Here is a 15,414-nt window from a genome sequence, read left to right as displayed (position 1 = left end):
AGCTGTGGGAAATGTCCTGTACAGACACTGGATCCATGACTGGAACATCAGTTCAGTAAATTTAGAAGCTCAGACCCCATGTCTCTACTTCCAGTGTATAAAGCAAAGTTTTCCAGAGCTTACAATGTGGTGAAGCTCAGGCTGGATTATACAAGAGGAAAATTCACTACCCTCATTTATCTTGGGAATAGCTAAATTAAAGCAGCATGAAACCCCTCCACTGGAATGGTTATTCCACGGTTGCTTGGCCTTGGCCAAGCTTCAAGAGACTGGAACTGGCTGCTGACATGGAGAGGGTTGTTCCAGAGAGCTCCAAAGAGAGGGGAAAGCCCGTCAGGACCCTGGACAGCACCGCAGGGAGCCGGCGGAGCGCACCGAGCGAGGGGGTTTTATGGAGGTGGAAAGTCCAGGGAATCACAGAATGGTTTGTGTGGCAAGGGACCTCAAAGATCACCCAGTTCCAAGTCCCCTCTGCCATGGGCAGGGACACCTCCCACTGTCACAGACTGTTCCCAGCCCCATCCGGGGGCACTTCCAGGGATCCAGGGGCAGCCACAGCTGCCCTGGGCACCCTGTGCCAGGGCCTGCCCAGCCTCACAGGGAACAATTACTAAAATTGTTCTTAGTCTCACTAAAATTCTTCTGCATTGCTTCATAAACTCCCCCCATTTAACAGAAAGAAGGCTACACTAAGAAGACAGGGATTTCTAAATCAATACAAATGACAGAGTTCAGGCTTCGTACAAAAGCTGAGGGTAATTTTGGGTAGAGCCCCATATTTTTAGTACTTTCTCATTTGCAAACCAAGTGGACTTTTTTTTTTTGGTTCTCACTACACCAACCTCAAAATACAAACTGACTGTTAAATAAAGGTTGTGAAAATGGCATAAACTGCCTGTGACTTTTTCTCCTTTTTTTTGGTTGTATTTAAAAGCATATTTTACAGGCACTTTAGGCAAAAATCACTTAAATTATTAGAAGCATATTCAGAGCTTTGTTAACATTTCAGGTTATCTCTCAGAATTTGCCAGAAAGCTCTTCTAGAATCTTTCCACTTACGATGAAAAACCAGCTCCCTATTCTCTTTTAATAACAAATGGACCTTAAAAAAAAAGAAAAAAAAAATCTGATCACTATTGTTTGAAAGCACTCGAAAGCAGTAAGATGGTCACAAGACTTGATTTGCCTGTTCTGCCCCTTTACAAACTCACTAAAGCTTGCTTTTTATGACTGATTGCTGTGCTGTATTAATCCCCAAGCATATAAAATGAGTCTATTGGAGACCAGGACTCCACTGGGGGAGGACAGGGAAGCTGTTGTCTTCCGAGAATTAATCCATCCTGGAAAATCAAAAGCCAGCCACTCACAATACAGTAATCAGCATGTTCTCCACTATGAAAGCCCTACATTTCCCTTTTAGAAAACACAACTATTACTCCATTATGTACTGAAACACACAAAACTCTTTTAATCTTTTTTGTGTTTGTTATTATTTGGCTTATATTTATGGGTTCGTGTGTATTCTATTGGTGGGTATACAACCATAAAGTTAAAAAAACCCCACCCTGTCCATTCCTCATTGCTTAAAAAGAAAAGGGACTCCCACTGCTTTTTCCACAACCAAAGTTCTCTCTGGATTTGTTTTGTGAATAGGATTTTAACTCTTTATCACCCTAAATAAAAGGAAATTCTTTGCATTTTTTTCTTTACACAGAAAGTCCATTTTCTGTTCAGAATAATTTTCCCCTCACTTTGTTAAATTATCTACCATGAGTTTCCTAAGTAGTGGCACTAAAATAAAAGTGTTTGTATTTTTCTAATTACCAAATTAAGAACAACTTCACTTTATTTCAGATAGTGTCATATTTGATGCTCCTTTGCTAGCAAAAGTTTAATTCTTTCCTTTTAAAGTTGAATGATGCAGTCTTCCAAATAACCACTTTTTTATTTTTCTGTAAGAGCAGAATTATTTTTTTTTTCCATTTAGGTGCTAGAGTATGAACCTTCCACTGTGTTATGGAGATAAGAGCAAAACCCCCTACAAACCCAGCTGTAATTCTTAGGTGACAGTAATGAAAACTCTAAATTAATTCTGGCCTAAACACAATCATTAAGGCTTAAGGAAATCATTGAGAAACCACGTGCTCAAGAAGAAGCATAATCACATTTCCATTCAGACAGCAAAAGCCAACAAACCTACCTGTGTATGACAGCACTTCAACACAATTTTAACAACCAAAATACAGTCAAGTTGTTTTTTAGAAACAAATCAATTTGCTTATATTCATATTAACTCCTTGCTAAAGCAAAGAACCTTTTTCTCCCCTATTTATTTTTTAAGAAAGAAGTCAGTAAAAGAAATAAGAGTTAGAGTCTTTGTTCCTATTGCCATTATCCCTTTTCAGACATCATTTACTTAACAAACAGCTGTGGACAGGAATTTTGTATCACTGCCTTTAAAACCAACAGGTGTCTAAAATCCCACTGGGTCAATTCCACAGTCCCATCAGGTTGGCATGGCAGACACCATCATCCTTCTGTTAACTTGAAATGACCTCAGCAGCCCAGCTCTACTCACCATCACTTTTAAGCAGCACAATGTGTTTCCCAAAGCAATGTGTACTTTCTTCCATTTTTAAATAAAAAATTCAGCTGGAGGAGCAAAAGCTCATGCACATGGATGAAGGTCTGTTTACATGCAATATGGAGTTTAAGGACATGAACTTGCCTTTCTGTTTAAGCATGGGATTACATGTCAACAAGAACATGAACATGTGAATTTTTCTGAGACCTCTGAGTTAGACATGGCTGAAGATAAACCAACTACAGTTACCATACACAAGTACCAGCAATATAAAGCTGTAATTCCCATTTTGCTTGTGCAGGGATTACATTTCTTGGCTTCCAGGGCAAAGCTGTGGCACACACAGAGTTAACTGTGCCCTCCTCCCCCTGCCCCCCAGTTTCACCCCCCCTTCTCCCCCATCTCATTCATGCCACATTCCACAGTGGCAGGGTCCAACAACAATATAGGAGGGTACCCAAAATGAAGAGGCAGGGCCTTCTATTCTTCTGCCTCTCTTGAATTAATTAACTGGAAATGAGTTTTGTCAATGTTTTGGAAAGGCAGAGGGGTGAAAAGAAACTGCTAGAATTAATCACAGTGAGAAACTACCTCTTCAGCAGTCTGCCAAAGTTCAGAAAACCCATGAGAAGTGCAAAATAAAAGGAAAGTGGGCTGACTTACCCTCCAAAGGAACAAATAACATTCAAACAAACACCCAAGTCTCCAAAACAGAGACATGCCCCAGTGCAAAGGAATGCAGCATCTGTTGCCACAACAGCTTCAGCTTTGGTTTTAATATACTTGTCATGAAGACTGATAGGTATCAAGGTAGAAAAGACAGTTTACTAATAATTTAAAAGGACAAAAGCCATGTTGTGTTTAATTCACTAAATATTTAAGTACATCCAACATTCTCTTGATGCTTATATAAATAGAGATATTTAGGTCCCGTGATTGAAAATTAGTAACTTGGCTTGTTTAGCCCTGACTCAACACAGATCTTTTACAGGGAGAAGGCAGCCTGCAAAGGAGCTCTTTGAAGAATTTTTTAACAATAGTTATCTCCAGGTTCAGCAAAGGAAATTATGACAAGTCGATACTGCATGTATGACAATCTTCTGCTGATGAAAATGGAAGTAATGAAATTCCAACCAACTGACAAGAAGGACCTTTTTTCATAAGCTGATTTACCCAGGTACATAGAAAACACACAGGTGACCTTTTATTTACAGCAAAAGGAGGCAGAAGCATCATCTGGCAGCTTTTCTGAGAACAAACAAAACGTTTTCAACATTCTGGGACTAAATCTGAAAAAAATGGTTGCTGAGCAAGGGAAAATGTTTTAAAAGAGAAATAATTTTTCAGTCTCTTGCTAATATTTTTGCTCAGGAGGGCTTTTTCCTGGTTGACCTCAGAATTAACTTGTCATCTCTGTGCTGGATGTCCAAGCCCATGCTGTGCAGGACAGAGCTGTCTGCCAGCCCCTTGCGCTCCATCTGCGCGATCAGCGCCTGGTTCTGCTCGTTCTGCTCCGTCAGGTTCCGGATGGCATAAACTGCCCACTGGCTCACAACTGTTGGCCAGAGTTAAGGAGCATTGATTTCAAGATGAAACATTGTTTATTTTGGTTTATTACTGCATTCACCTCTCCCAGCCCTCCCCCAAACTCTTAAACTCAGGAAAGCAGTAGAAATCAAGGGTTTGAACAAGTAAGACGTTCGCAAGTGCTGACAATGAACCTGCAAATACTTGCATATGAGGCAATTTAATTTTAAAAGAGGTTTGCCCTTAAACTTCACTCAAATTTACTAGGGTTTATATTAAGTAAAAAAAACCCAACAAACCCCAGGCAAACAAAAACCCCAACCAAATAAACTGTAGGAATTAAAAAGACATAAAACCAAATTTTAAACCAAAATTACAGTCAGTTGAAATGTTCCAATGATCTTCCTAGTGAGTTTAAATAAAAAATAAGTCAGTTGTTTATGATCTGAACACTTCAACACTACACTTCCAAGCACTGGTAAACAAAATAAGCTGTACATGATGTACAGGAAAGATGACTATTATTTTCACTGCTAAAGTTGAAGAGATGTAGAAAAAGACAACTTATCCAGGTTAATATCTGAAAATAGCACAAATAATATCAGAGACACTTAAACTTCTTTGACTCCTAAGATTACCTAAACTCAGTCCTTTATGCCTGGGTGCTTTTACACACTTGCCAGGAGACCAGACACTATGATCACTGGCAGGGAGCTCCCGCTGATGTTTAAATGGGCACAAGCTGCAACTCATTCACCTCCCAAGGTGGTCCCTTGAGGCCAGGATTGAGGCACATGTCAGGGATGTAGACAAAGGATTTAAATTCCCAGGATTATCAGCCAGGCATCTTCCAAGTGAACTACAGTGTTCCTTTTATGAAGTGTCAGAGATGCTGGTCCCAATTCTGCAGCTGAAAAGTTGTTATGATATAATCTTTCCCAAGTTACCCATACAGGAGCCAAGCCTTTCTGAATCCCATGAGTGGTTTGCCTGCAGGGCACCAATTATTTACTACATGTAGCTTCACATCCAGAAGAATATGCATAATTTACTCATCTCCTTGACGTCTTTTGGGTTGGGGAGCATCTAAGCACAGAGATAAATGTTCTTGTGGGCATTTGCCACAGGGTGACAGGAGGGGAAAACTCAGACAGAGAGGAACTTCAGACAAAACAACAGAAGAGAGGAACTGGACTTAAACAATCTTACACAACCTCAGCAGAGAGAGAAGAGTAGATGAAAAGTAGCTTGGACATAAACATAAGGGAACAGCCCTGCACTGGCATGTGTCAGTAAATTAGCCTTTTTGTAGCAGTTTATATTTATTTTCAAATTCATGAAGGCCAGAACTAAAAATAAAAAAATAATGAAGTACTAACTATTATGGAGCTTTTTTTCTTTTCCTGATAGACCTCTTTAGGCTTTGTCAGGAAGCATGCTGCACACCTTCTTTATCCAAAAAAATTCCCATGTGAGGTAATGACAGAGGAGAGAAATTAGTACCAAAACAAATTATGCATCTCATCAAAGCCTTCACAGGTGAACACAACAGAGAATATCAATATATTCTCTTCTATCAGTGCATCACTACTAGAATTAAGTAAAAAAGACAAGCGCCAATCTACATTTAAGTCACATAAACTTGGTATTTACACTGAAGATTACATTTGACTATATAAAACAGTAAGTTGCCAAAGTAATAAAATCATAAATGTGCAGACTCTCAGTCATTAGTGCCAATGGTGAGAACAGATTTCAGACCAGCAAAGCATGCAAGCTGATGAATGCAGATAAACCAAGGCTGACACCCACCAGGTCTTTTCCAGGCCTGATTTAGGGCATGTCATGAGAACCAAAAAGTAACACGAAGTTCTCCCAGTGGACTGTGAAAAACATCCTACCACCCTGCCTGGCTCTGCTCCTGGATGAGAAGCAGACTTTCCTTGCTGTGCTCCTAAAACACAGCTTCTGCACAAAATATGGCACTTGCATAAAAGCATATTTTCTGTAATATTAACAGCAATTTTCAGAGACTGACAGTTCTCAGTCACACAAAGTGCCACACAGACAAAAAAAGTACTCTCAAAACTTTTGTGTATTAGCCTTGAGAATGATCCTGCTACTATAGTCTTTATGTTCTTCAACACAAACCCGCTGCTAAACCCCAGGCAAATGCTCTTTTCCTATTACCAGATCCATTCATGCTTACATAATATCTAAGACATCCCCATTATCTTATGAACTCTATCACCATTGTGGCATTTATCATTACTGACTACTGTAGCTGAAGCTGCAAAATGGTTTCAATAACATTTTCACTCCTTCAGAAACCCCTTTCTGTGGGTAGGTTTTCCATTGTGACCACAGCCATGAATATTCATCATCCCCTTGTTCGCATGCTGGGGAAGGATGAGGCCTTTGGACAGCTGGGAGCAGACCCTGGCAGACTTGAGTGTCTGCAAAGATTAAAGCCAGTCCCCAGCTAATACTCACATTACCCTCTTGCTCCTCTCCAAAGACAGAGACACAGAGAGAAAATTAAACATATTCGAGAGTCTCTAATCCTACCTACACTTTCGGCACTTTATTGTATGCTCAGCTTTAGAAAGAGAGCTTCTAAAGTTGCCATAGTTACTAAAAATACGAGCATGAGCCTGTTTGTCGTGAAACTGCACCAAAGAGAAGCAACACAGCAAGCACAGCAGATCTGATTGCACACACTCGTCTAGATTTTTCCAGTTGGGCATATTATACTCTCAAATAAATTAATCTTATAGAGAAGTGAAGATTATGATATTCTGTCACAGAGAAGAGGCCATAGAAAAGGAAGAAAACAATTCATTTTATTTTGCAGAAGCCTCATCACTAGACTATCTGTGTTTAGGGACTGAAAACAAATATTTCTGTGCATTTATAGCAACACTTTTCCAAAATCTTTCAGTACTCTGTGCTTTGGAATTCCTATGCCATTTTGACATATACAAGTAACAAAACTGAATCAACTCGCCCTGTCTTCCATACCTAAGTAACATCTTAATTCCACAATTTAAAATTTAAAATCGTCCTCTGGGTCGTAACTTCAATTGTCAGGAAGGGAGGAACACAAAGAGAAAGGAAGAAAGGTGGAGAAAACTGTCCCTTAAGGATGAAAAATATTACTATCTGGAAGCCATGAAAATCTACGCCACTAAATCCTGTTTAAGTTTTGTCACTGACTGCAAAGGGAACTTTTCACAATTCTCCCAGTTCTTTTCAGCTGGATTCTGCTACAAGAGGTTGCTGGAGTCAATGCAAGAGCACAGTGGCTGGTTTGTAAGCTTAATGGGGTGTGAAAATACAAGGATGTCCTGCCAGGAACCGCTCACCAGTACTGCTGGAGAGGAGGACACACAGACCATTCCTCAGGGAAAGTGTTCCACCTTCTCATTCTTAGTCCAATCAGAACTAAACATTATTGACAAACCCACTATAGCCACCAGGACCCAAAATAATTGTTACACAAAGTAATTTGGATTCTATGGACGACAGAGAACAGAAAACATTATTAATGAGGCTGGAAGCTGATGAGGTGGATAAAAGGCAATGCACAAGCAATCTTGGAAGTATGTTGCTTGAAAAAGGCAAGTTTCAGAAGTTAATTATCATTAACTAATACAGGACACTGAAGGGATGACAAGGAGAATGAAATATGTATATCTGTTTTCCTAAGTCCCCTTCATAATTATTAATACCAAAGGATTTCTAAATGTAACATTATTAGTGAAGAATTTGATTTATTACATAGTACAGGGACTTTTTTTTTTTTTCAATTAGACTGTTTCCTGCACTACAGTCAGTTTTCCATAACTAAATTATTAGTTAGGAACTTTCTTCCTTATGAGTAGTTAGTTCTTATGCAAAAAAGAGGGCATTCTTTGCCCAATCCCATTACCTAATTTAAATCAAATTTATTATTATTTCAACAGCAACTACATTCTAATCAAATACTGGAAGAGATACAAAACCTTATTAAGGAAGCCAGCACTCACAGGTTGGAACCCTCATCAAATGGGCTGCTTATGTAACCCCTTTCTCAAAGCCACCCAATTTTTCTAAGATGCATTCTAGAACAGGACTGTATGACTAAAAAACAAAGGTAATGAAAATAAAGTATTTGTATTGTACAATAATTATATTTCTTTATGGCCTTCAACAAGTAATCCAGTTATCACTAGAACCTCTGCAGACTGGAATGAAATACTGAAGCATCACTTAAGAGTCACTTCCACCTGCAGACCTGACTGGACCACACTGAAAAGACATAAACCATTTTTCTTTCCAGCCTTTCAGTCCTTTCAAGCACTTCTGATCCACAGCACCTTGAAGATAATTCCTCCTACCTCTGAAAGAGGTCTCTAGCCAACTCCCACAGCTGTTTGTCACAGTTAGGAGCTGTGATAACTGTGACCACACACCAGGACTTTGGATCCTCACCATCAGCCAAACTGCTTACAAAGCTCCGCAAGTTTCTTTCTGTCTGGGGTTTTAGTAGTTTAATGAAGTTCTAGAAGCTGTATAAGATCAGAGCAATTGTAACTCCTTTATATTTTATGTGACTTTCTACCTGTGATTAAGACATTACCATAAAAGTAGCAACAGAAAATGTAACAAATTAAATGTTTTATCTTAATTTATTTATTTTCAAAAGCCAATTTATATTTTTAGAATTAGTGCCATAGACTCTATTTATACTTGGCATTGAATTACCAGCACCAGAAAACATCGGGAATTCATCCTATACAAACTTAAAATATTTTGCCTAGAAGGTAGGAAAAAAAAAGTCTAGAATATTTCAGTTGCCTTTATTTTCATTTATTCCACAGCTGTTCTTATCACCTGTGAGTGCAGTCACCACATTCTGGGTTCAATAATGGGCAGTACTGGGAATATAAGCTGGGAATGTCCCTTCCTCCCCCCTCTGTCTGACTTTGCTCTTGCAGAGCTGATGCAGCACAACCCATCCAGTCTAGAAGCCTCCAAAACACAGAGCTGGATGCTGTCAGAGGTATTTATTCCTGATCACACTTTTCAGGGGATAGGATTTGTAACACTGGGGAAGTGAAAGCAGATGTTTCTGCTGCGGGCCACTCTCAGCTGGCCCAAGGGATCACTCAGAGGGTTGGACCATCCAGTACCAAACAAGGCTCCATCTCCACCACAGCGTGGCAGCAAAGCTTCACTGCACAGCACGTGTGGCATGAGGAACTGGCAGCCCCTCCACTCCTCACCTCAGCCCTCCCCAAGGGAAGCTGCTTCCACAAAATATTCCTGTAAAGACAGAAAGCCTATCCCCAAAAACCTGAACTGGGGTTTGCAGCTCGAATTCCGCCCTGCAGAACACGGCTTTGACAGAGGTTTTAAACCTCACCACCTCAGAACAGACAAATGGGCAAAACCATTTGGTTTAAAGGCACCAGAACAGCTTCAATGCTGAGGCAATATTCTCTGTAATTCACAGGCTACAGACAACAGGAAACATCCACAGCACAAAATAATTGTACATTAGGTACTTTTTCCAGTTCTGTAGCCCTCACTATCCTCCCACACCAGTAGTGGATACTCCAGTTTCTCTTGCAGACAAACACCATCCTTCTGGCTACTTGCATTTATCTCACTCTCTGAGCAGTCTACCCATGATCTGCAATAAAGAATCCATGTCTTAAAAGTGTGCCTTGTGGGACACAGGCTTCTTTAAAATGGGACTTACACCTTCTGCACAACCAGACACATTAAACATAACACAGACACATTAACCCTCATGTATGACTTTCAGTGACAATTCATCCATTTAAGTATCTATGGCAAATAAATATATTTTGAAGACCAGAATGGACTACTAAACCTCTTCTGCCCAACATTTCTGCACAAACACAGATGACCAAAGGTCAGCTCCTCTTGAAATCAAGCCTGTCAATTCTGCTCCATGCACAAGATGCTTTCATGCCTTTTCTCTGAAAAACTTCCAGTGTTGAACTGGAAGATTTCACTGTGTCCCTAAATAAACTTTCCTAGTGGGCAAATATCTCACTCATTACAGCCTGTGATTTATTTCTGGCTTTGATTTGTTTAGAATTGTTTCCAAACACAGCTTTTCAGCATAGATTTAAAAAAAAAAATTCCCAGATCATAACCAGCATTTGGTATTTTTTTCATGAACTAAAGAAAGAAACCAAGAGACTTATTCCAAGGTTTGCAAAATTTTTGTGTCTCTTCCCTCAATTTGTGTTTTTTCAGCATCCTTCTGGAAGGGCAGGCACCAGAACTAAGTAATAAAATCTGCCAAAACTTGTTATGTGGCTGATTACAGGTACAGCACAGTTTCCTGGCCCTTTGGCTGTGAGTAGTTCAGAAAGAGAAAAACAACAGCTCACAATATCCAGTTGCTGTATATCGAATGGATAATTATGAATATGTATGTATATGTAATATTTACTGTGCTCCCAGAAGCAGAGTCCAAGCTCTCCAGCCTTTCACATTTTCACACCTTTTCAGCACTGTCCAGTACTGACAGTAAATGAGGATCATTTAAGCTCCAAGGCTTCCCCATTTTTAACTACATCCTCATGTCAGTGATGTCCAGCTAAATGGTAAATTATGTTCATTAAATCCGGTGTACTACTTCAGAAATTTGAAATTTACTGGGACATTTCTTAACTAGAGTCACAGAGGAATTTTTCTCCCTAGATCACTGGTATTTCTGGGTTAACAGTTCTGAGCAGTATTATGCACCCAGGTTGCTATCAGCTTTTAATGCCTGCCTACTAAACATTTAATCTATATTCTATGTGTAGCCTTTCATGTTCTGTGGGACTTAAAACCCAATACCAGAACATCTTAGCATACTATGAACTTGAACAAAAAATTTGGGTCTAGCACTTCAGAGCTACAAAAGCCATATGACATGTTTAGCTCTGTCAGGCTATTTTTATTATAATGTCTCTTATGCCAAAACTTACAGAACATTAAAAAAAAAATTAAGCCATAACCTCCAGCTTGTTTTCCTTTTCCCTATACTCAGACTTGTAATACTAGCTTAAAACCAAGAATATGACACATTCATTTTTTGCTGCTTTAGGCTGCCAATTTTTTTTTAAATTATGACTTACATTTTTAATAGAAACCCATAATTTATGAGCAGCTACAAATCATCTGGTTTTGAAACAGAAAGAATCACACTCTTGATCGATCTCAAGCTAGTACTTCACCTTTAGAATACTCAGTTCTTTCAGCCCCTTCTTTTCCAATAATTCCATTTTAAGAGTTCATAACTAAATCTATTAGCTATCTGTAAGCGGTACCAGAGTTAGCAGGCTGGTATGTTAAAAAGCTTCAACTGCTGTTACCTTACTTAAAAATGCCTTGCTTTATCTTCTCTTCCCTACAGAAAAAAAAAGCAACATTTCATTAGGTTGAAACTTATGCATCAAATTACTATTAAAACCTACCACAAACACTGTGAAGCAATGAAGCACAGGGGGATGGTAACTATTCACAAACTGATCATCAGGCAGGCTGTAGTCCTTTTAAATTTCCTGGGACATAGAAAAAAAAAAGGCTCCACCTTTACACAGAAATATCTTAATATGTATTTATGTACAGAAATAAATACCTTTTCTAAAATTCTTTTAAATGGCAATTACAGGAGTCAAACAAAACTTTCAGAAATTTGGCACTACACTTAAAAATCCAATCTAATTCATGCCTGAGATGTGGTTAAGCTAATTATAACTCACCACTCTCAGACAGATGATGAGTTGAGCTGACACAATTTGGATTGAAGCTCTTTTTCTGTTTAGAAATGTCAGAGATCCATGCATTTATATAGATCCAACAAGCATTTTATGCCACCTTATCTTTCAGTACAGTACATGTGTATTTTATTGATTCAGGGTCTCTGAGTAACTTATGTGGCATACCTCCCCTCCTGCTGCTTATGGTCATTTCAAATGTCACTTTATGACAAATAATCATAACACTGAAGGTAAATGAAACTCCAGTTCCATGGTCACAGACACCAAATGATGCCCAGTGTGCATCCAAAAATAACAACCATTAAATAAATGGGTATTTTGAAAGATGCAACTAAATTATAACCAGCTATTTGTTTAGCAAAATAGCCATTAGCCACAATCCTGTCTACAATTTCAGGGAATGGCTGCATCTCCTTGAGGAAATCTCCACACTCCAAAAGAAAGGAACAAATCCACAAGGCGAGTGGAAAGGACTGCAAATGTATCTGAGTGAGGAAGGAAAGGCTAGGTTTTAAAAACCATTTGCAAATCTAAAGAACAAATTTTAACCAAAGATCTGAGGAAGTGAGAGGTAACAAATTTAAGGCTCAGGAAGGAGCTACACAGGAGAACACATTCAGCAGCTGAAGATAAAACTGTTCTAATTACAGTAATCAAAAATAGGGCAACAGAAAAATGTCAGAATAAAAATATTATTTGAAGCATTGGTCAGATGACATCCAAATATTCTTTGGAGGTATGCACAAGAAAAAATGCCAAGAAGACAGACTGAAATATGATAAGGTGGTTGTAGAAGGCATTCCATTCTCAACAATATTTCTGAACCACTCCTAGCTTTACTTAAAAAAACCAAAAATCTTTAGCTCTCAAATTTCTAGTGCTCCATCTCAGCCCAGAGGGGAATTTTTCAAAAGTAAGTGTACAGAAAAATCAAGGAAGCTGTTTGAGCTATAAAAGCAGTGATTTTCTTTTCTGAGGTACTTCTGATAACTAAAGACCTGTTTTTTTTCAAGAATTCAAGCCTGTCATGGATTTAAATCCACCAAGAGGATTAGAGAAGAGGACAAATATGACAATATTTGGTTTAGAAATAGAGTTATTAACTTTAATTCCTCACTTTTACATGCATGAGTTGGTGCCTACAGAGATTACTCCTCACAAGGGATTAGAAATATTAGAATGTAACATTTGAAAAGGCCTTCTCACATTCTGTATAGCTCTGTTAGATTTCCTCCAGCTTTTACAGTGACCCTGTACATCACGTTTCTTAATGGTGATAGCTAGGTAGAAATGAGATACTGAATAGATTCATGTTCACATCTCTGCAAATTTGTGTTAGCATTTTAGAAACTCTCAAGGAAATTACTAACACCACCACCCCCTCCCCTCAAACTCTGAAGTTCAATATTTTTAAACTATTAACTATTTTAAGTATTTACAGTATTTTAATTATCCTGCAGGTGCTCTAAAAAAATAATTTTAGGAATTACACAATCAGCAACCTGAAATATATAATTAGAAATTGTAATTTTGTTAAGTGATAAAACACAAAGTGTGATCTGTGGTCATTTCTGGAAGACAAAAAGGGTTAAGCCCTTTAATTTCTCAGAGTATCTGTTTCTGTTCTGCACACTGCATTCTTTCTGTGGTCTCAAGTATTTTTCATATGAGGAGAATGTTGCATTTGACAGGAGAAAAGTTTTCCTGGGGAACAGTGTGGAAGACAGAATTAGCAATGTAACATCTCACAAGAAAACTCTGTAATTTTTCTTTCATTTTAAAATAAATATTTTCTAGCCATAAATACTTGAGAATTACAGTCTTTGTATCAGAATTTAGATCTACCAAATATGCTTAATGTGGTAGGTTTTTCCTTTGGTTCTCCACCTTTAAATGAGTTTTGCCCTGAAGAGTCTGCAGCATCCAGAAAAGATAAACAATGAGTGGAGACATGGAAGCTGTGTTATCCCAACTCCTGGGATGTGCAGCCAATGTTTAGTGGGATTTAAGACAAGCTTAGGTTATACGTGGAATGCCTTCTGTGCCCTTTCCAACAGGGAGCAGCACTCAGCTCTTCCCCCTTAGGAGCTTTATAATAATCCCACTCAGGACTCTGTAGGCAATACACTGAAAAATCTACTTGGAATCGAGATATCTTTTAATTAATGCTGATGTAAGAGAATACAATGCTGGATAATCTGGTAATGCTTCTTTCAAGAGTGTAAAAAGTACCCTTGATAGGTAGTGACTGCAGTAGGCACTGGTAGGCAGGTGACCTTCCCAAGTACAACCAAATGTAGTGTTTGGAAATAGCTCTTTGGCTGAAGTCTTTTGGGAGTCACTTCAAAAACCAGCCTGCTAAAGCCCCACCCTGAAACAACACAGGGATTCCCTCCTAAACCCATGCAGGGCCCTGGTCTCCCTTAGCCACTAACAAAATTGAGCTATAAAAATTCACAGCAACTTGCAGAACAGGGCAGGATTTCATCTACTGAGTAAGGTGAAAGAAATAAGCCCCTCTCAGACTGTTCTTGCCCAATGAATAACCACACTTGCACCTGTTCCAGCTTCTCGTCTGACCAGTTCTTCTCTGTACCTTAAAATTACATTCAGGCAGAGCTCAGGTTTGTGTACAAGGCAGGAATCCTCCACTCTCTTTAAAAACAATTCTCAGGAATTAAATTGGTCTGAACTGGAGCATGGCAATACAGTGACTTCTTGGTTTCCTAGTTCCCTCTATGGTGGAATCACAGAGTAGAATCATGGACTGGTTTGGGTTGGAAAGGACCTTAAAGGTCACTGAGTTCCAAACCAGCTCCACCTCTAGTTCCAAACTCATTTAATCCCATGGGCAGGGACACCTTCCACTATCCCAGATTGCTCCAAGCCTTGTCCAACCTGGCCTTGAACACTTCCAGGGATGGGGCAGCCACAGCTTCTCTGGGCACCCTGTGCCAGTGAGAAGAGGTAGAGCTGGCTTCCACTCTGCTGTTATTTTATTTTGCCTTTGGCTCTATCAATGAAGGATTCAGGCAAACTAATTTATGTTCTTAACCTGTGCTGACAACTCCCATTCTTCCGCTGCTGACCTCAACCACTGCTTGTTAAATCACAGTGACACATTCAGCACTGGTTGATAGAAAGGAAGATGTTTGCAGCACTCTCTGTCATCCCTGGATGACACAGAGCAACCAACAATAATGCAAAATCAATTGTGACCTACCAAAGAATGCACTCCCCCTCTGCCTAGGTAGCCTTCAAATTTACTTGTGCAGCAAAGCCAAGTGCCACTGTGAGGAGGAAAATGGTAATTCCATTTCCTGGGTTGGGAAGGCCAAGTTCTGTCCAAGTGGGCAGAACTTCACTGGGCACGAGGAGACCACTACAGTTCTCATCAGTGGGTCCTTTGCAGTGATCATATAATAACGTGATGTGTTGTATGCTTATAAAAATGCAGAATCAAATAGGTCACACCAAACTTCTTAATGCACAGTCAGTGCCTGAAATGAGCTT

The 15,414-nt window shown here is 39.2% G+C and overlaps 1 protein-coding gene across 1 annotated transcript in view; it reads right to left on the bottom strand.

The window, feature by feature from the left end:
* Nucleotides 1-3,389: 3,389 nt before the first annotated feature.
* ATXN10 (ataxin 10) overlaps nt 3,390-15,414 on the bottom strand; it is an 89,131-nt gene continuing 77,106 nt past the window's right edge. Inside the window, exon 11 of the mRNA XM_039708249.1 lies at nt 3,390-4,139. Coding sequence (XP_039564183.1) covers nt 3,952-4,139 — 188 coding nt within the window. The 3' untranslated portion in view covers nt 3,390-3,951. The remainder of the gene's footprint in view (nt 4,140-15,414) is intronic.

This window comes from Passer montanus, unplaced genomic scaffold (assembly GCF_014805655.1).
Source record: "Passer montanus isolate IOZ18808 unplaced genomic scaffold, ASM1480565v1 scaffold20, whole genome shotgun sequence".
Classification (NCBI taxonomy): Eukaryota; Metazoa; Chordata; class Aves; order Passeriformes; family Passeridae; genus Passer; species Passer montanus.
Note: the sequence above shows the minus strand (reverse complement) of the source record. Positions and strands in the feature narration are given on the sequence as shown.